Source organism: Chiloscyllium plagiosum, chromosome 4, assembly GCF_004010195.1.
Source record: "Chiloscyllium plagiosum isolate BGI_BamShark_2017 chromosome 4, ASM401019v2, whole genome shotgun sequence".
Classification (NCBI taxonomy): Eukaryota; Metazoa; Chordata; class Chondrichthyes; order Orectolobiformes; family Hemiscylliidae; genus Chiloscyllium; species Chiloscyllium plagiosum.
In genome coordinates this window covers 96,025,646-96,048,568 of record NC_057713.1, presented here as the reverse complement: position 1 = coordinate 96,048,568, position 22,923 = coordinate 96,025,646, and the positions used below count along the sequence as shown (strand labels likewise).

General features: G+C 37.5%; 1 protein-coding gene across 6 annotated transcripts in view; it reads left to right on the top strand.

Annotated features, from left to right (window-relative positions):
- The window catches only part of znf407 (zinc finger protein 407), a 499,933-nt gene that overhangs the window by 409,357 nt on the left and 67,653 nt on the right, over positions 1-22,923 (top strand). The window contains exon 9 of one of the 6 annotated variants that reach the window (XM_043688648.1): positions 15,798-15,872. The exons of 4 other annotated variants lie outside the window; for them this stretch is intronic. In XM_043688648.1, coding sequence (XP_043544583.1) covers positions 15,798-15,838 — 41 coding nt within the window. In that variant the 3' untranslated portion in view covers positions 15,839-15,872. Of the gene's footprint in view, positions 1-8,598; positions 12,701-15,797; positions 15,873-22,923 lie in introns of those variants that run through there. One more of the 6 variants, XM_043688652.1, reaches the window with a different exon arrangement.

The following is a 22,923-nucleotide window of genomic DNA, read 5'->3' as shown; positions in this document are numbered from 1 at the left end:
AGAGAGCAGGGGCATTCTCCCTGATGTGCTGGTCAGTATTTATCCCTTAATCAACATTGTTTAGAAAATGAACTGTTCATTATTACTTTGTTGTCTGTGCAATTTTGCTGTGTACAAATTGGCTGTGTGTAACCTACATTACAACAGTGATTACACTTCAAAAGTATTTTCTTTTTTGTATGGTGCTTTCTTATTCTTATTGTGACTTTTCAGTCCTAACTTCATCTTTCATGTGCCAATCAATTGTTCTCTCATTGCCTTCCTCCACCAGTTGGAACGTAAAAGACTCATTGCCTAATGAATTAACGCTTGGCAATTAGCCAAGCGGCATTTGGCCACCTACTTGCAATATTTTAATGTCTAGTGAAGAGAAAATTCAAAGAAACAGCCAAAACAAAATCTTGTTTAATCTCCTGATGATTCCTTTTCTCCAGGGTTGCATATAGTGTCCTGGAGATTGATCTTTAATTCCTGAACTCCAGGTCAATCCTAGAGAATTGGCGTTTGATGGGCGTCAGGAATCTGCAAACACTGACAGGCTTCCCACATTGCATATTACTTATTCCTCACTGTGGATAAAATACTAGCACGGGCAGGATGAGGGCCTTTGAGTTGTCTTTACTTGACCACAAACAGGTTTCAACGAGTTACAAGGGCAGACTGGCTGCTCAAGGCCTCCCTGTCCCGTATAAAATATCAGACAGGTTGTGCCAGATAGAGTCCACTGTAATTCTACATGCCCATCCACCTTCAAACCCACTTGCGTGGAAGAGTAAAATCTAACTCTATTGCTCTAGTTTGTAGATAATTGGTATTAAATAATCCCCATTTCCTCAACTATGTGACGGATTTGCATTAATTCTTTGTTTGAACATTTACTTTTTTCAAAAAGTGACACAACCCAGATCATAAATAATTCATACATGTACAGTAATTTCAACCTTGACCCTAATCAGAAGTGATAGTGTTTTATAACTGCCAAAAACATGCCCAGTGGGATAACCTCTCAACATTCAATTCATTGCGCTCTAAACGTGGGCAGGTAAACTAGTAGGTTTGAAACTTTTGACAGCTGAAATGAACAATGAAACTTTTTTTTTCTCAGTCACCATAATAATGATTCCTAGAATCAAATTGCGACCTTAGTTAAGCATTTCCATCAAGGAATATTTTAATTTCTAAGTGCAAAACCAAAAAAAGTTGCATCCTTTTTTGTTTCTGTAAAAATGTCCTGCCACAATCCAGAACTAGTATTATGCAGAAAGGCGCTGCATAAGGGTGACACGTTACTGTACTCCAGAACACTGTATAATAATTTTCAGTGAAAGAAAATTGTAGTATGAATGGAGTCAAGTGAATTGTTTCTACTTAACTAATACTTGCACTTTACAAAAGTGAGTGATATATAAATGTTCTCCCCAAATATCGTGGATAAGGTAATTTATCCAGTTGACAAGGAGATGGGAATCTGTCTTGACAAGCTGCATTGAAATCCTTATTAAATGAAATGAAAAGTTTCTACTTAAAATGAGTGGCCCAAATACTCAAGTTTTAATCTGCTGTTTGGAAATCTAGTTTTAAGGCCACAATCAATTTTGTGTTCTGCTCAATGCACATTTTGTCTGATTCAGAGTCCAACTGATAAATTTACACCAGATATACACATTCACCCCATTTCTGTTCCATTTAAGCGCAGTAAAATGTAGTATAAAACAGATGAGAGTGTAAGTAGGCTGGAGTGTAAATTGGAAGGGGTGCAAATAGGACAGCAGTATAAATGTGATGAGGTTCAAATGAGATGAGGTGTAAATCTGGTGCATATAAATCTGTGTATGTCAATCAGTCAAGATGACATTTACTACCCATCTCTGATTGCCTGAGAGTAGTAAGAGTTAAATATGTAAGGTAAAACTGTACAATTTCACAACTTGCCTTAGTAGTACCATGGTGCCATGGACTTTGCACCCTGTGTTGCCTGGCATCATATCGCTGGTCTTTAGTGCATTGTTAGCAATTTTGAAAGAATTTCACTGTTTCCTTACACAGATGATATTGTATCAGGAATCAGTTGAGCTCAGTTGGCTGGATTGCTGGTTTGCAGAGCAGTGTGATGCCAACAGCGTGGGTTCAATTCCTATCACTGGTTTGAGGTTACCATTGAGGAATCTCCTTCTCAACCTCTTCCCTCACCTGAGGTGTGGTGGCCGTCAGGTTAAATCACCACCAGTCACGTCTCTCTCATAAAGGAGCAGCTCCTATGGTCTGACACAACAATAATATTGTATCAATGAGAAAATCAACTTGGAATCTAGTATTCCTTACACATTAAGATTAGATTAGATTACTTACAGTGTGGAAACAGCCCTTCGGCCCAACAAGTCCACACCGACCCTCCGAAGAGCAACCCACCCAGACCCATTCCTCTACATTTACCCCTTCACCTAACACTAAGGGCAATTTAGCATGGCCAATTCACCTAACCTGCACATTTTTGGACTGTGGGAGGAAACCAGAGTACCCGGAGGAAACCCACGCAGACACGAGGAGAAATGTGCAAACTCCACACAGACAGTTGCCTGAGGCGGGAATTGAACCCAGATCTCTGGAGCTGTGAGGTAGCAGTGCTAGCCATTGTGCCACTGTGCCACCGAACTTGAAACTAAAGCTGGTTAGGGCTAGTGGCATGTGTGCAAAAACCCTCAAGAGTCATATTGTGGAGTTCCACAGCTTCAAAAAGGATCTCCAAAGTGTGAGGGCTTTCTACCTGGATTGTCAGTTCATTTTGGTATTTATAAAACTTAGGTGTTAGCTTCAGCTTGGATATTTTCTTTAGGTCTATAGCAAGAAGGGAGGAAATTTTGAATTTTAATCAAGAAGATCATTTCACAGAGAGGCACATGTGTTATGTCTCACATGTGTTATATCATCAATGTATTCTAGCATGTGACCTGCAGGTATAAAGATCTCACACACCACCTTACTTGGAATCATTTGAAACATGTCATGTTATTGAAACCATGTTGCTCTATTGTAACCAAAGACCTTCATTAAAAACAGAAAGTTCTGGAACACACAGCAGAGGTTTGGCAGCAACTGTGGGGAAGGAAATAGAATTAACCGCATTTCAAATCTAATGTGATTGTTTTTCAGAATTCTGAATTGTTTAATACTAAACCAGACACTGAAGACAATGTAATGTGAGCTGTAATAAATGTCTATTGGAATCTTCATTACCATGTTATCTACATCTAGTGTATGACATTATGAGGAATAACATTAGTATCAGGTAAAATAACATACTGAAGGTAAAACCAGTGTCAGCATATCAATTATTTTTTAATGGGCACATTTTAGTTATGTAATGACATTGGTCAATAATTAACTTGATCTTCTGTGTATTATGAATAATGTGAGGACATGTGACATCTGTCCTGCTGTTGCTTTCAACAAAACCCATATGATGTCACTAACCTTACAAAGACATAATTGTTTTCAGTAAGCGATACAAGAAACATAAATGTGATTCTTCTGCAATTACTTGTTTAAGACACTTTAAAACCCTGTCTGTGCCAATAAAAAGCACCCATTATCTTATGAGAGAGCAGGTAAATTATCTTGTAGAGGCAAAATCCAAATCATGATTAAACATGGTGGCTGACTTTAAAACTAAATTTCAAAGATTTCAATGGTAGATATTCAGAAAACTGCTTGAAGACCAGCAGCAGAGATAATAGCTCTCAACATCAAACAATTCAGACAGTCAATAACATCAACTTCTGTGAGCAAAGACACTTATACAGACTATAGATGGGCATTGAGCAGCCTCAAGGAATTAATTTCGTTGTACTTAAATTTTAAGTTTGTTCAAGATGCTATAAATTCCTAACAGTCCTTTTATTGAAAGATTTAAAAAGGCTGAAGTTACCAATACAAACATAAGCAAATATCATAGACCTGTGCCAATAATTTCTGTGTCTATCAGTATTTTCAAAGAAAAGAGCCTGAAGTTCCAGTTTTAAAAACACATTTAAATAAATCTCCTAAAAGGAAAAAAGCAATTTTAAAAGTTGTTAGAAGTTTCCTGCACCAAGTAGGCTAACATCTGTCCAGACTTTACTTGATTCCACAATGTTCTTTCACCAAACCTTCGCCTAAATAAAACAAAAACCCATGTGATATCATTGGTCTTTATTTGGAATGAGCATCATCAAGAGGTAGAAACATTTAACTACAAACCTGCAATGTTAAATTACAAGTCAACTGTCCTTAAAGCAACATTTTTAAAGAGACCAAGGCCTGTAAAGGAGCAGCAACAAGAAAAGTAAAAGAGAAAGTGAGAGAAGAAAGGCTGCAATAAAAGGAGAAAGACAAAATTGGGTAAAATTTGCACTGCACTACACTGCGCCCTACCTTTTTTTAGAAAAAAGACAAAGACATCTGAAGAGAAATGGAACACTTAATTATTGATTGGCCATCCAGCAACATCTTTGCTGAATTGCAACTAAGCAAGCAAGGAATGCAATCTAATTTACAAGTCAAATTAGAGGCAGTCTCAAGCAGAGAACTCTGAAAATCTTGAATGCTCTCAAGGTTGATTGTTAGTGTGCTGTGAAGGTCACATTCAAAGAGCCAACTCCTGGTTATCCCTGTGCTGCTGGTGAAGACTTTCCATCAATTTGAGTGTTGCAAACCAGTTAAAACAAGGAATCAGTAAGTGTACAAAACCAAGAGTCTCAAGGAAATAACTGTCAATTACGAACCACAGTGCTAACTAGTAATTACTATTATAATGGCCACAATGTTCAGCTATCTGCTCTTCACAAATAATTTAGAGACGGAACTTTTTTTTTGTAACTGTTATCTTTTTGGACTTACCTCTTAATTGTGTGTATTTGTCTTTTTGATCATTCAAGAAAGCCTGCTTCTTTTAAAACATGAGTTTATTTGGGTTTGGGAGAATGGTGCCCTAAAAGAATGCAATTGTTTTTAAAATAAGCTTGTTGCAACCTGCAGAGGGGATATGACGTAGAATCATATGCAGTGTGGAAGCAGGCCATTCGACCCTCCATAGAGCGTCCCACTTAGATCCACCCCCCTTCCTTATCCTTGTAATCCATGGCTAATTCACTTAGACACACTGGGCAATTTAGCATGGCCAATCCATCTAACCTGCACATCTTTGGACTGTGAGAGAAAACCAGAGTACCTGGAGGAAACCCACACAGATAATGTGCAAACTCCACACAGACATTCATCTGAGGGTGGAATTAAAGCCTGATCCCTGGTGCTGAGCCACTGTGCTGGGTAGGAGAATAAAGAAGGGCAGGAAGTTCGACCTCCTCAGTGGGGGCTTAGCAGTTTGAGTATCCAGTCATAACAATTTGCGAAACATCACCTCGGGTCTGGTCATAACAACCCAAAAGCTATTTAGCTTTGTTTGATATTTGTGGCATGTGGCACCTAAGGCAAGCCTTTACAGGAAATCTAGTTTGAAATTAAAGCAAGACCCCATAACACAGATGATCAACAAAATGGTCCAACGTTATGACTATAGCAACAAGGAAAGCGTTAAGAAGATACATAAATTCAAACAAATTGAGATTTGGAGTCAACCAGTATAAAGGCAAATGCTTTCCATATTCTTAACTCTTCATATATTGTCAAAGGTATGAAATCACCAGAGTGTTTATAACCATTAGCATCACATGTTGTGACAAGGTTATACAATACACATTAAAGGTCAATATTGACACAGGAACTAGTACCAACATGTTTACCACCATTTACCTCAGCAATTGGCACTACATTGTTCAGATACACAATCCTTTATCTGAAATCCTTGGGGCCAGTTGTTTTTCGGAATTTGGAATTTTTCAGATTTCAGAATAAATTACATTTTCACAGTGAAATAAAACAAATTACTAATAGCAGACCCTCATGTAACTAGCACGAGCGCTGAGACACAATTGACGCCTGCCAGTGCTGGGCCACATCACATCTGAATGACATAGTTCAAGTGGGTTTGGAGTTGGGTCACCTATTTGCACACCAAAATGACACTCTACACTCCATGAAAAACATTTCAGATTTTGGAGCTTTTCGGATTTCGGAATTTCAGATAAAGGATTGTGTACCTGTACAACCTATGAGAGACAGTGTCTCTGTGTAGAACAGATCACCAATTCTGTGCATTGGCAGAATCACACTGCAGAGCCAATTTGCAAACTCATCTTATTTTCCTGAAATCTTCTACATTCTAGCTAACAATGATTCAGCAATGGCCGAACCACAGATGCACAAATCTTATGTAGTCACAAAACATGAAATTCACACCATACCCACTATGTTGAACCAGATCAGGTATGATACAACTGAATCAATCAATAGTCTCAAACATCTGTACCCAGACACAATTGGCAGTTTTAAGGGCAATGCAACATGGTATCACAAGAATGAAAGAAACATGCTTATTGATCCTGTAAGGAAGTGCAGTGTATGGATCTAGGAGTTTCATGCGGAACTGAACAATATGGAGAGAAATAGAAAGTCAACTACCACACAAATCGCTGTTGCTCCATCATGTGAGTTGTAAAGAAAGATGCATCATAAGAATATGCCTGGATCCAAGATGCCTCACGCGTTCATTTAAACAGTGAACACATAAAATACCAATGCTGGACAAGTTAAACCTAATTTTTCTAGAGCAAGATTGTTTTTCCAAGCTAGATGAAACTGCATAGTTTCATTAAAAACAAAGTATTGCAGAGACTCAGCAGATCTGGCAACATTTGTGGAGAGACAAAGTTAACATTTTGAGTCCAATATGGTTCTGCTTTGCAATTGCAAATGACTTAATACTAGCCCAGGCACTGATGTGAATGCAATATGAGCTGTACTAAATAGCTACTGTGTCCACACCTAATTTCTTATGTTATGAGGGATAAAATAAGCATCACCACATCAGGTAAAGTACAGCACTTTTTTTTGTCATTGGCATTAAAAATGTCAAAGTCATTGTTGTGCAGTTACTGTAATTCCTTTTTTAAGATAGTTAAATAATCTTGTTATTTGCCTGTGAAAAACACTTATTTTCAGTCCAACAGTATGCTGGCATGTTCATGTTGCTAAAGCTGGCTTACAGAGACCATGTATCTACAGCAGTCACAGTCACCATCTACAAACTGCATAACATGCCAGTAACTGTCACTTTGACATTCAGTGACCATATCATACAATGTCTACCCATCAAAACAGATTGTGGTGTTTTGCAGTCCTGCCAGATGGTCCTTGCATGTAACCAGTGATCAGGAATTTGATGAAACATCCAGTTAGAGCCAGTTCAAATCTGCATACCTGTCTATAAAAAAGCTAATAACAGGCTTACAGTCAGCTGTGGTTCAATTGGTAGCATTCCTGCTTCAGCCACAGGAAGTTGCTTGTGCAAATCTAATTTCAGAGACTTGAGCATGAAATCTAGGCTCACAATCCAGTGCAGTAACTTGAGGTAATGCTAAATTCTTGAAGTTGGTACCTTATGGACAAACATTCAACTGAAGCCTTTTCCCTCTCAATCAGATGTACAAGATCCCATGGCACGCTTTCAAGAAAACATCAGTTGAGTTCTCCCTAGAGCCTTAGCTACAATAGAGACAGTTCTTCACGTGCTTCATTGTTGTAAAAACCTTTGTGACATTCAGTGGTCATGAAAGGCATTGTATAAATGCAACTATTGCATATAAACAAGGTGCAAGGGTAGGCCACTTAGCCCCTCAAGCCTGCTCTGCTATTCAAAATGATCAAGTTGATCTGATTGTAATCTCAAATCCACTCATGACCCTCTGAGTGAAAAATCAATTCACTTCATCTCTGTTTTAATTAGACAGTAACCCAAGTTACAGCCCTCCCTAAAAGAGGAAACATCCTCTTCACATCTAACATTTCAATACTCTTATCAAATTGATGTGTATTCTTCTAAACCCAGTGAATGCAAGGCTAGCCTGTCCAACCTTTCCTTGTAAGGTAACCTTCTCATTTTTAGCATTAACATGGTAAACCTTTTTTGAACTGATTCCAAAGCATTTGCGTCCTTCCTTTAAAGAGGTGACCAAAACTGTGCACTCGTATTTATTTTCATTGTAAGTTTTTCCATTTTCCACATCAATGATAGCAGTGGTCTCTTGAAGTAAAGAGGTTATCATCTGTAATGGGCTCCAAATAAATTGACCTCCCTCATACCTCTCCTAATAAGTAATGCCAGTTTTCTTTGAAATTTAACATGTCACAATACATTCACTTTAAGTATCTTATTGGGGTGAATTTTATATTTATGTCCCTTCCCCCACAGCTTGTGTATTCGCAGGTGGGGGGAGCATGTACATTACATCAGGAGTCTAGCCATTGCCTTCTTGCCAATTTGAGCTGTCCTCCATTTTGATGGTGGGTGGGTAATGCATCAGTCAGCTCACTGATCCTTAGCTTTTTTGAATCCCTTAATTTTCTAACTAAAGGCCTTTCAAGGGTCATTTATCACCTTGTCATCTTAATATAATGAATAGATGGTCTTACGGCACAGTAATAATGTCCCTATCTCTGATCCAGAAGGTCCAGATTCAAATCTTACCTGTCGCTGAAGGTGTGTCGTAGCATATCCAAGCAGCTGATTATAAGTACTTGCAGTGGACCAGGGGAATGCAGAAGGAACATGGCCAGCCAACTATTTTCCGAACTCGGAATAAAAGGCATGAAGGAAAGGTTACATATTTTGAAGGGTCCTTAGTGCCCATTGAGGGGCTCCAAATGATTCTCCATAATGCTATCTTTTCTGGTGCCTCCCTCCAACCTCTGGAACCTAACACCACTCTTCCTCTGCTGAAAATGTGTTGCTGGAAAAGCGCAGCAGGTCAGGCAGCATCCAAGGAACAGGAGAATCGACGTTTCGGGCATAAGCCCTTCTTCAGGAACCTCCCTCATACCTCTCCTAATAAGTAATGCCAGTTTTCTTTGAAATTTAACATGTCCCAATACATTCACTTTAAGTGTCTTATTTTCCTCATTTTCCTCACTCTTAGTGTCCTCACTTTCTCCACCACTCTTCCTCTGCCTTGCTGAGTTAAATGGGCCCTCTCCATCCAAAAATACTACATTTAACTTGAAGTCCTCTTTACTTTGGTGGGTTGCTAACCCATTAAGCAACACACCACCACAACCAACACTCAGCCCCTTGGTAAAATTAATTCCATTGTATTTCTATGCTGTGTTGACCAGAGAAAGCTGGATTACTATAATCGCAAATGAATCTTCTGATTCATGATTCTAAATCACAACTTGTAGAATCATACAGCACAGAGGAGATCATTCAGGCTATCATACCTATCCCAATTATCAAAACATCTTTTCAATTAGTTTTACTCTACTACTCATTTACCAAAATTTTTCATTTTCAAGTAGTGATCCACTTTCCTTTTGAAAGTTAATAATAAAGCTGCTCCAAATGCTCTTTTGGATGGCTCATTCAAGATCAAAACAACTAGCTAAATTTGTGAGTTCTTCTATTAACGCCTCTGGTTTTCCTGCTTTAAATCTGTGTCCTCTGCTTACTGAACCTACTGCCAATGGAAACAGTTTCACTCTGTTTACTCTATCAACATTTTGAACACACATTAAGTCGCTTCTTAACAGTTTTTTTGTGCTGTACAGTACATTAATGATTATAAGTTCTGTTGTCAATATCATAGAACAATTGATTCTTGAGATGTTATATTGGAATCAGGACATCCCCACTCCAGCTTAGAGATACTGTATTATGTACACAGCTAGAAACAAACTGTTAAAATTAGTGTGATTTAACTTTACACAAGGAACTGCATACTAGTTTTGGCATAATTTATTTTAATTCAGCACATTCACACCAAATTGAGAATTATTTGCAAAAACAGGACCATATTCAATTGGAACTGGCTTGAATTCTGTCCAGTTCAGATCTTCACAATAGGTTAAAGAAAAAGGGTTTGGCTGTACTGTAGTTTCTAGAATTGGGCAGCTAATATTGGGAGTACATGTGGAAACTTGATAGCTCTCATTACCAACCGATCTGGTGTTGTGCATATGTCAGTCAGGTAGGCAGGAGCTGTGCTATTTCTGTACTTGTGAACAAGTGCAGCTGGATGAAATGCACTGAAACAATGTGACAATTATTGGATCACATCTGAACATTCAACTTGTTTTGATATTTCTAATTTTTAAAACATGCTGGTATTTTGTGGAGAAAGATCTCTAATTGTGAAATCCCATAAATCTAACAAGCCCATTTTTTCAAAGTTTGATGATTATAATCTGTTCTGTACCTTTAGCTCTAACTTCATCTTTCATCTTGAAACGATGTTTCTTGATACAATGGTGATTAAATGTAGTTCGGTTACTGCACTAATCCAGTCTTCAGTCTTTCTGAAAATTCACACAAAACGTTTTGACTCGTTGCCTTGTGTCAACCTCAGCTTCCAACTAATTAATTAACAATAAATATTTATATGTAGAGTTATAATCCAAATAGAGACCTTTAGCATAATGTGTTCCATTCTCTTTTAAAGTGTGCTACTCTAGAAGCAAGTGTAAAATATGTTTTCTTTATTACTTGAAAAATATATTAACTTTTTGACAATATCAAAATCCATAGCATGTTTTATTCAGTGATGACTGCATGTTTTAATATCAAAAAAATCGTTGTTGCATAATATATTTTAATTGTTTTTATTTCGTTTTCCTGTTTGATTTTTTGTAATTTTCTTTGTTTATTCGGATGGAGAGGTCTGTGCTTTAAATGGAAGGCATTTTCCACTCTGGAATATGAGTTAAATTGCTCTCTCCCTAAGCTCAGACAACAATTTATAGTTAGAAAGTGCTCCTAACATGATAAGATATCTAAAGGCACTTTTCTAGAGCAACATAAAACTAAATTTGATATTGAGCCATGTATGGAGGTAACCAAGAACTTGGTCGAATAGGTAGACCAAAAGGAACACCTTTAAAGGGGAAAGATAGAAAAGAGACAGACACTGGAGATGCACAAGAGGATAGATATGGAGGAGCACTGACAGTTTGGAGGGTTGTAGGTCTTTTCATTGGAGGCATTTCAGAGAAGGTTCATTGGGATGATGGCCAGTATGGAGGGATTGTCTTGCAAGCAAAGACTAAATGGGTTGAAGCTCTATTGAAATTTAGAAGAATGAGAGGTTACCTTATTAAAACAAATAGAATTCTGAAGGGGCTTGACAGGGTAAATGCTGAGAAGACGTTTTCCCTCATGGTAGAGTCTCAGACCAGAGGGCATAGTCTCAGAATAAAAGGGTGCCAATGTAAGATGATGAGTTTCTTCTTTTAGAGGGTTGAGAGTCTTTGGAAGTCCTTGCCAGAGAGGTGTGTGTGTGTGTGTGTTCTTAACTCTATCTCTTTCCTCAGAGTATAGACTGTGAAATTGGTAAATCAGGTATCACAGATATGGATTTGTGTCCCACCTCTGCCCCCATCCTCTGCACAGCAGACTACATGGGTGTCAGCATGCAGGGATGAGTATAGTTAATTTGAAGCATATTTAACATTATAATTATACATCCACTAAAAGCTGAATGAGTCTATTCTTACACCACGCAACACAATGAGGAAGTAGCATCCATTTCTTTCAACAACCTCCATATTCATTCTTGAAACATTTCACCTGTGTTGTGCTACAGAATGCAAGCCAGAATTAACAATTTCATTATAAATATTTAAAACAATTCCATTTCAACTCACTGCTTTTACATTTTCACTAGAAATGGATAGGGATCTGAAGCACATTCAATTATAAAATTGTTTGCATTCTACAATGACATTATTAACACAATAGTAGCTTTCACCAGTTGGTAATTATTGGCATAATTGAACACTGATTAAGAAACAAGTATTTATCATTCATTAAACTGAAATTAAAAAAAATTAATCTCTGTAGAGTGCAGATTAGGCTCTAATTGGATCGCCACCTTTTAAACTAACAGTGACATTGTGTGATGACAAAAATGTTTTGATATTTGACACTGTGATTTTTCAGATGTTAAGAAATTATGTAATTGTTTGTGATTTAAGAAGTAGTGAAATTTGTTAGAATAAATGAAAGCACACCTCCCAGATCTATTGTACCTCCTTATTTTTGTCAGAAGTAGGAGTCTTCAGAGCAAACATTCAGGAATTCATAAGCTAATGAGGTGCATTATATGTTATTCCACCTTGCACCTGTTGCATAGTTGCATAGAGATTATAAAATGACCCAATGAGCCATACTGTGCATCAGTCTGCAAATGCTACAAGTTCATGCAAAAAAGTGGTAAAATGTGGGAATAAATGGTTGTTGATATATGATGTACTATGTCAAACAAAGCATGTAATGAATGTTTGAATATTAAATGACCATTTCTTAAGGAACAATATGACATGTCACGGACATAATATAACAAAAATATAGTTGCAATGAGTGTAATTGTCATTAAAATAAAACTACAGCAATGAAGAAACAGCAAAAAGCAAATTAAAACTCCTGAAGCTGTTGTTGCAACATGCATCCCAGTAATTTGAATACAAATAAATCTGAAACTAGTTAACCCCTGGTGAGTGTGTTCAGATTCTTACTCTATGCTAGTATTTTCAGAACTCTTAAAGATCAGCTCCAGTAAAAACCCAGAAGTAAAACTTGAAAAAAAAATTAAGGGAAATTTCCTTTGTTTGAATTTTACAGCCATATTTACATATTTTTGCATCAGAAATCTCATCTGCTTTTTAAAGCCATCTTTAAAATATTTATCAACATTTCTGCAGAGAGGTTTTATATGTGTTGTTGTACTTAGAATACCAAATTATATCTGATAAATATCACCGTGGTTTGCCTTTTTGTGACTGAGACATTCAAAATGAGATTTGTGCTCACTTTATACCCACTTGCGCATTCTCCTAAGCTAAATTTATCATGTGTTATCTTTATCGAGAGATTGCAACAAAAAAATGAATTTATATAGTATCTTTAATGTAGTAAAACATTGCAAGGTTCTTTCACATGAATCTTGTCAACCCTGCAAAGTCCGCCTAGTGGCTAGGTTGATGCCACATGACCCATCCTATTTCATACCTTTTCTGAGACTTTTTAGTGGTTTGATACAACAGATTGCTTTGCTCAGCCGTTTGAGAGGGCACTTAAGGGTCAATCACATTGCTATCACATGGAGTGACATGTACACACAACCAGGTAAGGACAGCGGTTTATCAGGGACATTAGTGAACCAGATAGATTTTTACAATAATCATAGAAACATTGAAAACTGGAGCAGGAAAAGCCTGCTTCACCATTTAGTATAATTATGGCTGGTCATCCAACTCAGCATCCTTTTCCTTCTATTTTTTTCCATACCCTTTGATCCCTTTAGCCTTAAGAACTATATCTAACCTGCAATGTTTTCCTCAAATGGATTCTGTGCAGAGGATTCCACAAACTCACCTCTGTCTGAAATGGCCTAGCCCATGTCCTTGAACTGTGACCCCGGTTCTGGACTCCCCAGTCATTGGGAATATTCTTCCTGCATTTCGCCTGTCCAGTCCTGTTAGAATTTTATAAGGCTTCAATGAGATATCCTTCTCAGTCTTCTAAAATCCATTGAATATAGTCCTAATCGATCCAGTCTGTCTTCATACATCAGTCCTACCATCCAAATAATCAGTGTGGTAAGACTTAGTTGTACTCCCTCCTTAGTCAGAAAATCCTTCCCCAGGTAAGACCACAATTGTGCACAATTCTCCGGGTGTGATCTATACAAGTGCAACAAAATTCTCTGCTCCTGTACTCAAATTCTCTTGCTTTGAAGGCCAATTTGCCTTCTTGACAAATTGTTGCACCTGGATGTCTACTTTCAGTGACTAGCTATACACCGAGGACTCTTGTACCACCTCCTTTCCCAAACTATTGCCATTCAGGTAATAGTCTGACTCAGTATTTTTGCTACCAAAGTGGGTAACCTCACATTTATGCATATTCTACTTCATCTGCCATGAATTTGCCATTCACCAACTTATCCAAATTAGATTGAAACATATCTGCATCCTCCTCACAGATCACCCTCCCACTCAGCTTTATCAACTATAGAAGTGACATTCTTGAAAAATTCGAGTAAATTTGTCCAGCATGATTTCTCTTTTGTAAATTCTTGCTGACTATCCAATTCTGTCATTGAGTGTTGTGATAATAAATCATCTATAATGCAGTCCAGCGTTCTCTCTATTAATGATGTCAGGCTAATTAATCTATATTTCTTGTTTCTCTCTACCTCCTTTTAAATAGTGGGGTTACATTAGCTACTGTCCAAATCACAGAAACTCTTCCAGAATCTATAAAATCTTTGAAGCTGACCACAAATGCTTCAACTATTTCTATGACCACTTCCTTAATTATTCAGGGATGTAGATTATTGGTCCCTAGGGAGTTACTGGCCTTTAATCCTATCAATTTACCAACACCATTTCCCTACTAATATTGATTTCCTTCCTCTCAATAGACCTTGTGTTCCCCAACAAGTTTGAGATATTATTTGTATCCTCCTCTGTCAAGACAGAATCAAAATATGTACTTAATTTGTCTCTTTGTTCCCCATTATAACTTCCCCTGTTTCTGATTGTAAGGTACCTACATTTGTCTTCACTAATCTTTTTCCCTTCATAAACCTATAGAAGCTTTTGCAGTCAGTTTGCATGTTCTTCGCAAGCTTCATCTCATGCTCTATTTCCCCTCTTTTAATCAATCCCTTTGTCCTCCCTGCTTCAACACAGATCAGTTGGTCAATTTCATCATTGAATCCATACAATGTGGGAGTGGGCCATTCGGCCCAACAAGTCCACATCGAAGAGCATCTTACCCAGACCCATTCTCCTACATTTCCTCTGACTAATGCACCTAACCTAGACATCTCTGAACACTATGGGCAATTTGGCATAGTCAGTTCACCTAATCCGCGCATCTTTGGAATGTGGGAGGAAACCGGAGCACTTGCAGAAAACCCACGCAGACACGGGGAAAATGTGCAAACTCCACACAGACAGTCGCCTGAGACTGGAATCAAACCAGGGTGCCTGGTGATGTGAGGCAGCAGTGCTTAATCACTGAGCCACTGTGCTGCCCCTTCCTTGTATCTAGTACTATTGCTATCTAATACAGTCAACAATGGTTACATGGAGACCATTAGATTTTAATTTCAGATGTAGTTTAAATTTCATCGTCTTCCTTGGTGGGATTCAGACCCATGTCCCCAGAGCATTGCCTGGATCTTTGGATTACTTATTCAAGGTTGCGGCAGCAGATTAGGATGGAGTTGTCTTCTTCGTCTGCAATTTTTTTTCCTTCTTCCCCTTTTTTCTCAAACATACCTGATAAAGAGAGCTCTTCAGCAGGAGGTGGCTTTGATGGGCTCTGAAGCCGTAGTGGCATCTTTAGCAGCAGCATGGCTACAGATTTGGTTAGTCACCCTGGGAGCAGGACTCTTGCTTTCACATGGAGTGGGCCCCTGGCAGTAGCATGGCGTGGGCTAGGAATTCCTAAGCATGACATTCTCAATGGAATGGTGGGAATGGTAGCAGCAGATAAGGAAATGTTGGGCTCTCTTTAAGTTATCTTTTTAAAATTTTATTCCAACTTATTGTGAATGGCGCCACTGTATGGGGACGGTACACACTTTTCACTGAATTTTACATTGAGTGCCTTTGACAATAAAGTATATTATATTGTATTCTAGTCCAGCAACAAATACCATTGTACCATCGCTTCCCAACTTGAATTGAATAAGTGCAAGACTCAAAAGAAAGCCCAAACTCATCTGACTCGCCTGGAGCTCGTCTGAAACTTCTGAAATGCAATAACTTTCTAGCCATATTTTGGATTCCGAGAGCTGTCACAGACATGTTGGGTTGAGTGGTTCATCTGAATGCTATATGAATTTATGAAAATGTATACAATGATTTGTGAATAAGTCAAAATTTCTGATTGATTTGCAGTTAACTTTATTGACAAGGATTTAGATACCTTGTTATCTGTAAATTGATCTTGAAAGGGTAATAGTTTAATTCCATAAACTACAAATCAATATTGCTCCTATTTCACTGCCACTTCAAGTGAAATCGCTCCAATCTTTACAAACCATGAAAAGCTATGTGTATTTACAACGAATTGAAAACAACACAGTGAAGGTTTGTTGATGCTACACATGCTGCTAGTGTTGGCTTGTATTCAGCAACTTTGTTTTTTGTGTTTCCTCTTGGGCAAAAAAAATTACTGTATCAGTGGTTTTTGTGTCATATGAATGAATTGAATTCACCCTTTTTAATCCAAATAGCAATAGACAGAGTGGTAACCTAGTGGAAAACAAATAGACACACCATCCCTTTTGGGGATTTACAGCTTCTCAGAAAGATGGAGCTGATGGTGGAGAGTTGGCAGATAAAAACCGTCTGAAACTAAGAAGATTTCTGTGGTCATTTATTACAATGCCACGCTCATAGTGTTTGCTGAACCAAGGTTCGGAGTAATGATTCAGACAAATGATGTTAATAATAATAGCTGCCCCTTTGGCAAAAGCAGGATGCCTAACAGTGTAGCACAAGAACTAATCAGATATTTCAGCACCTGGTTCAAAAGGGCAGCGTTATCTTGGCAATAATTGTTCACTTCTGCAATCTATGCTTCTTAACCATCGCAAACTGTTTAGAAACCTTTTTACAACATTACTCTTTGTGTTAAAATATCTTAAAGTTAAGACTACTGTGGCTGTTTTTTTTAAAAAAAAAAGTCTAGTCTAATCAAATCACTAGATACAACGAGTTCTCAAACCCAAGTGTCTGGCATGAACATCTGTTTTGGAATGTATTTTGTAAAGTTCTGTATTGCCTCTTCTTCAAGCTGTTTAATGTTAGATTGACTGTAAGATGGGTGAGGGTATTACAAATGCAAAATCTTGCTGGAAACAATGCACAAGGATCTAGTGGCGCAGTGGTAATGTCTCTACCTCTGTACCAGAAGGTCCAGATTCAAGTCCTACCTGTCCTGAAGTTGTGTCTTACTGTGTCTGAATTGGCTGATTTAATTTTTTTTAAGTTATTATTAACAGTGTGTACCATTGCAAATGCACATTTTGGGGATTACAAGCTATGCCATAAATTGGAATTCTGCTGAATTTCCTGGTCAGTTTACATAACTCTGCAATTTGCTCTTCATAAATAGCATCTCATCCTCAGTCTCCAATTTTTTAAAACAATTTTCTTGGATTTGCGTGTTATTTGGCAATTAAATATCTACAGAAAGTTCGGAGCTGGAACTTAAAATAATTTTTAATTGTTAATGCAATGCTAATCAACTTGGGCACAGCAAGGAAACAACTTAAACTGTATAGTCGTATTTATGCTTGTTATAAATTATTGTTAGAATCTTGGCATTATAAAAATAATCTTTTTGTTTTATATTCCTTTAATAACTCTTTCTTAAACCAGTCTCTCTTCCCCTCTGTTTCTTTTTCTGTATTTAAGTTAACTTTAATTGTCCCAATTTCCTACCCCATCTGTTTCTTAATTCGTACATGTTACTGGTTAAGGGGATAGACTATTGGTCCCCCTGTTCAGTGAGATCTTAAATCCAACTGCTCTTGCCACACCATTATCAGCTGTCACCTCCAGCATGTATAGCAGAAAAAGCACTATGAGCTGAAATATGAGGAAAATAATCTGTTTAGCCAGACATGACATGAGATATCCCACTCCAACAACATCCAGTCTTTTGTATTCTGGGAATTTGACCATTTGTTGATCAAACTGGAAGATGCTGAAATTAACTCCTTTTCATTCAGTGTTGAAATCAAGTATTTCATTGTACAGTATAGCTTGCAAAATAAATCACCTTCTAATACTACTCCAGGAAGTTGCCTTGAAATGGCTTTACAGCCTCAACAGCACTGAATCTCCTTATCCTATATCAGCCTAAATTGAACTCAAAGCTAGATTCCAAAGGCAAAAGGACAGAGTGTCAAATCACTTCGTAATCTAACTGTTTAATTGGAAGATCCCCAGTATTCAGTGAATAATTTCTGGAAAGATAAAGTACTTAATAAATTATATGCAATGAAAATGCAACATGAATGGCTTCTACAAGTGCTACCAGTTGTCATTTTTGATGGCTTCAAGGCAAAGGCAACAAAGCATATGGATCTATGAATACAACGAGGCCTTTCAATCTCTTGAGACTGTCCTGCTAATCATTGAGCTCATGGCTGCTCTAAATCTAAAGTCTGTATCTTGGTAGTGTATTTCTTAATAGTCTTACCCAACAATAAACAGAAAACCTCAGTTTTTAGACTTTTAAACCCAGGGTCAATAGCTTGTTGCTGGAGAATGTTCCAGATTTCTGCCACCCTTTGTGTGTAATGCTTCCTTGCATTATTTCTGAGTGGCCTAGCTCTAATTTTAAGATTACACCCCTGGTTCTGTACTCCACTAGAGGAAATAGTTTGTTGCTATTGAACTCTGATGAAATGATGAGGTGGGGAATTGTTAGGGTCAGACTAAATGCCTCCATGATAATAATCATTAAAAGTATTTTGCTGCCTTAATTAAGAAATGGCGATTAATTGCTCAGTTTTTTTTTAAGAGCAAAAAGCCGTCTTTTTAAACACATTTGATTGATTTAATTGTTTTTCTATACCAATTCCTAAATCTAGTGGGAACTTGGGGAGTGGTGAGGTGGTGGACTTAATTTATTTGAATTACTGAACCATGTATGTTTTTCATACTAGTTAATAAGACTGTAAACCCAAAATTAGTTGTATCATACATATCTTTATGACATGCAAAATTTCAGCAAGGTTTTTAAAAAATATTTGTAATCAAGGCCAATACTTCCATTTCAATTTATGCAATCCTAACTTTCAGTTTTAATTTTTTTGACTTCAATGTCATTTGTGAATAACATTTTTTGTAAATTTTTTTTACATGAAGAAAATAGGAAACAAATGAAATCTAACTTTCATTGCAAAAAAAAACTGCAAAGTAACCAGTTTCAATATTAACACTGAGATTGCAAAGGTATATAGGTACATTACAATGGTGACATTTCAAAGATGCTTCATTGGCTGTGAAACACTGTGGAGCATCTTGAATTTGTGAAGGTGCTGCAGAAATGCAAGTTAATCCTTAACATTTTTATGCCATAAGACATAATCTGTTTGTTTCCATCTTTAGGTGTGCCCATCCATGTACCTCTTTGCAAACACATGCAATGTATGTATGCACATGTGTTTATAAAACTTTGAAACTTGTCAGAACATGGAGAAAAAAACCTAGGTATTGCTGTTGCCTTTGTTTGCAATCTGCATATACAATAGCTACATAGGGATAATATTGAGCTGTCTTTTTATTTTTCATATTGTACCTACATTAATCATTACACTTTTGCATGCTGTGATTATGAGTATTATTTGACAGAAAACATTAATGTCCAGCACAAACTGCTCTGTGTTGAAGCAGCTGAAATTCAATATTCTGTGAAAAATAATTTCACAATCAATATAATTATTTTTCATCTTTCATAAAAGAATTTGTTACCAATTTCAGATTGGTTGATATTCTATGCTGTTTTCCTTTGTAGATTCAGGTAAACAGTTTATGCTGCCATTTAATGCTCAAGTTAAGTGTAGTTCCCGGCTATTATACATCATTAGGGTAAGTAATATTCAGCCATGAAGGAAAGATGGAAACTTTTCACTTGTGGTTGCTCAGACATTTCATCTGTCATTTAGTGCAGCACAGCAAAAATTAGTTATGGCAGCTCTGATATAATTTACAGTCTGGCATCTTGAAATTAAGCAATGAATCAAACCATTTTCTCTGATTAGAGTTAATACATTTTTTTCCTGATGACATATTTTGTGAAACAATGCAGCTTATTTGAAACTTTGCCCATCAAGTTCAGTCATTTTTCACTCATTTTTGTGTATGTAAGCCCAGCCCTATAGTGTGTGTATATTGTCTGAAATCTGTCATCACTCATAAAAATTAATCATCTGTACCTGCTGTTTTTGCTATTTTTCCCATTCTTTGGGTTACAAGGAAGTAGCGCAGTGACTGTCAGTAATTGGGTCTGTACAGGCTGATGGATTGAGGGTACAGAACATAATAATCAAGTGAATCGAGGTCATTGGATTAAGCCCGAGGGCCACACACTCTATATCTGGTCAATAGCAAATTTATTACTATTCAAATCCAATAAAAGGAAAACGCTCCCTGAATGGAATACATTTATTTCTTACTTATTTATTTCCACCTCTTTCTCCCCTCACCAAAAAAACTGCACAAAAAGTGACGGTTGTTACTGTGTCAGATGGAGCAGTTGAATCACATCTCAAGTGTAGCTAAAGTCACTGAACTAAGGGGAACTCACTACAGCTAAATCTCCATGAGCCACAGCTGCAGTAGAATGCCTTTTTTCGTAGATCTATATGGGACAGAATTGTACAACAAACAGACATCATTCCTTTACTTGTCAGAAAACCCCATTCTATTTGTTTTAAAGACTTTATGTTGTCAGTGCTCTTAAGTATTTTATGGACCCTGGAGCCAAACAGGGCAATACTTTTTCAGTGTTCTTATCTATAACTAATTTACAAAGGTTGAAAAATTGCTGAGAATGCTGTATAGTGACTGGAAATTCTGTTCAAGGCAGGTTTCGTCTAAGATTTTTTTTTTGATTGGTGCAAAATTAGCCTCTGTAGACTTTCTGAAAGAGAAGCAATATTGCAGCTTTAAGCACAAATATCTAGCATTATTTGTATTATGAAGCTAATAGCATATGCCAGTTTCTTCAAAAGAAAACACTGATACATGGAACGTCTGCAGTTAGACTGTAATTTAATTCCATTTCTGTATCTGTGGAAATCCAAGTTTACATCTAATGCAATAATTGACATTAAAAGTTCAAATATGATTGATGCAATGTCCTTTCTTTGGTGTGCAAATTTTATTATTGATGAAATACTTTCAAAATTCAAAGAATGAAATCATTAGTATACTTAACCCTTTTGAGACCTCCAGTAGAATTTTGTTATTGGCTTAAAAATCAGCAAAATTCTGGATTTTCCTTTGGTTTACTTCTAGAATCTGTTGATTGACAATGTTCCATAAATTGATGTTGAGCATTTCAAGATTAATAACTACATTAGACATTATTATTTGGATGTGTTTTGTTGGAATATACCCATTTCTGTTGTGTTTTCAACTTTATCTCCATAGTTTCAGCTGATAAAATGCAAATCTGTTAATATTTCAAAATGTTTTAAGTTTAATTTATTCCTGTGAAGAAGCAGTAACTGCTAAAAGAATTTTTCACTATTTAAGACACTTTAGAGTGTTTGCTATCAGCTGTCTAATTGCCGCCAGTGAAATAGGAGGGGAAGAAAACACTTTGTATAACTGCACAAATCATCTTTGGCACTGTCAAACTGGGACATCAATCAGTCCATCTGGGTAAAATCACAAGCTGACTCACATATTACTAAATATTTATACTGTCAAATATATACAGACATACAGATGAAAGAAGGCATTCATTAGGAATTCTACAGCTTGTCAGTTTAAAGATGTAGATCAGAACAAACCTCCCACTATGGTGGTGCTTGCACTCTGTAAAGGACTATATTTAGCAATTTTTAAGAGTAAATATCGTCCTATAACCTCATTTAGGTAAATATAGCATAAATATTGTTACCACAATCTTGTGGTAATTTAAACAAATCCCTGTTTGGAGTGCTTCTTTGTAAGGTATATTCTAATAAATTGATGTACTTTATAATTTATTTGACCCTTTCATTGACCTCCACCCCCTGTAATTGAATGTGAACTGGAATTCATTTCAGACTGCAGGACGAGTGTAAGGGTTATTCACTATATAGCAGTTTTTATTGTTTCAACTTGCTTTCTTCCTTTTGGAAGGCCTTAGCATCATTTAAAAGAATTGGAGCATCTCTCATCGCAGTAGGTTTATAATGTGTGGTTCTGAACAGACAAGCAAAGAAGGCATAGTTCTTAATAACCTGTCCTCAATCTCTTCCTTTTCTTCCTTGAGTTGTTAATTTGGTCATCATGTAACAGGTTTTCCAGATGGAGTATTGACAATATTCTCTATAATTGCAAAACAAATTGTGCAGGAGAAAGTGAGGACTGCAGATGCTGGAGATCAAAGCTGAAAAATGTGTTGTTGGAAAAGCGCAGCAGATCAGGCAGCATCAAAGGAGCAGGAGAATCGACATTTCGGGCATAAACCCTTCTTCAGGAATGAGGAGGGTGTGCCAAGCAGGCTAAGATAAAAGGTAGGGAGGAGGGACTTGGGGGAGGGGCATTGGGAATGCGATAGGTGGAAGGAGGTTAAGGTGAGGGTGATAGGCGCGGAGAGGTCGGGAAGAAGATTGCAGGTCAAGAAGGCTGAGTCCGAGGGTTGGGACTGAGAAAAGGTGGGGGGAGAGGAAGCTGGAGAAATCTGCATTCATCCCTTGTGTTTGGAGGGTTTCTAAGCGGAAGATGAGGTGCTCTTCCTCCATGCATCGTGTTGCCATGGTCTGGTGATGGAGGAGGCCAAGGACCTGCATGTCCTTGGTGGAGTGGGAGGGGGAGTTGAAGTGTTGAGCCACGGGGCGGTTGGGTTGGTTGGTGCGGGTGTCCCAGAGGTGTTCTCTGAAAAGTTCGGCAAGTAGGCGGCCTGTCTCCCCAATGTATAGGAGGCCACATCGGGTGCAGCGGATGCAGTAAATGATGTGTGTGGAGGTGCAGGTGAATTTGTGACGGATATGGAAGGATCCCTTGGGGCCTTGGAGGGAAGTGAGGGGGGAG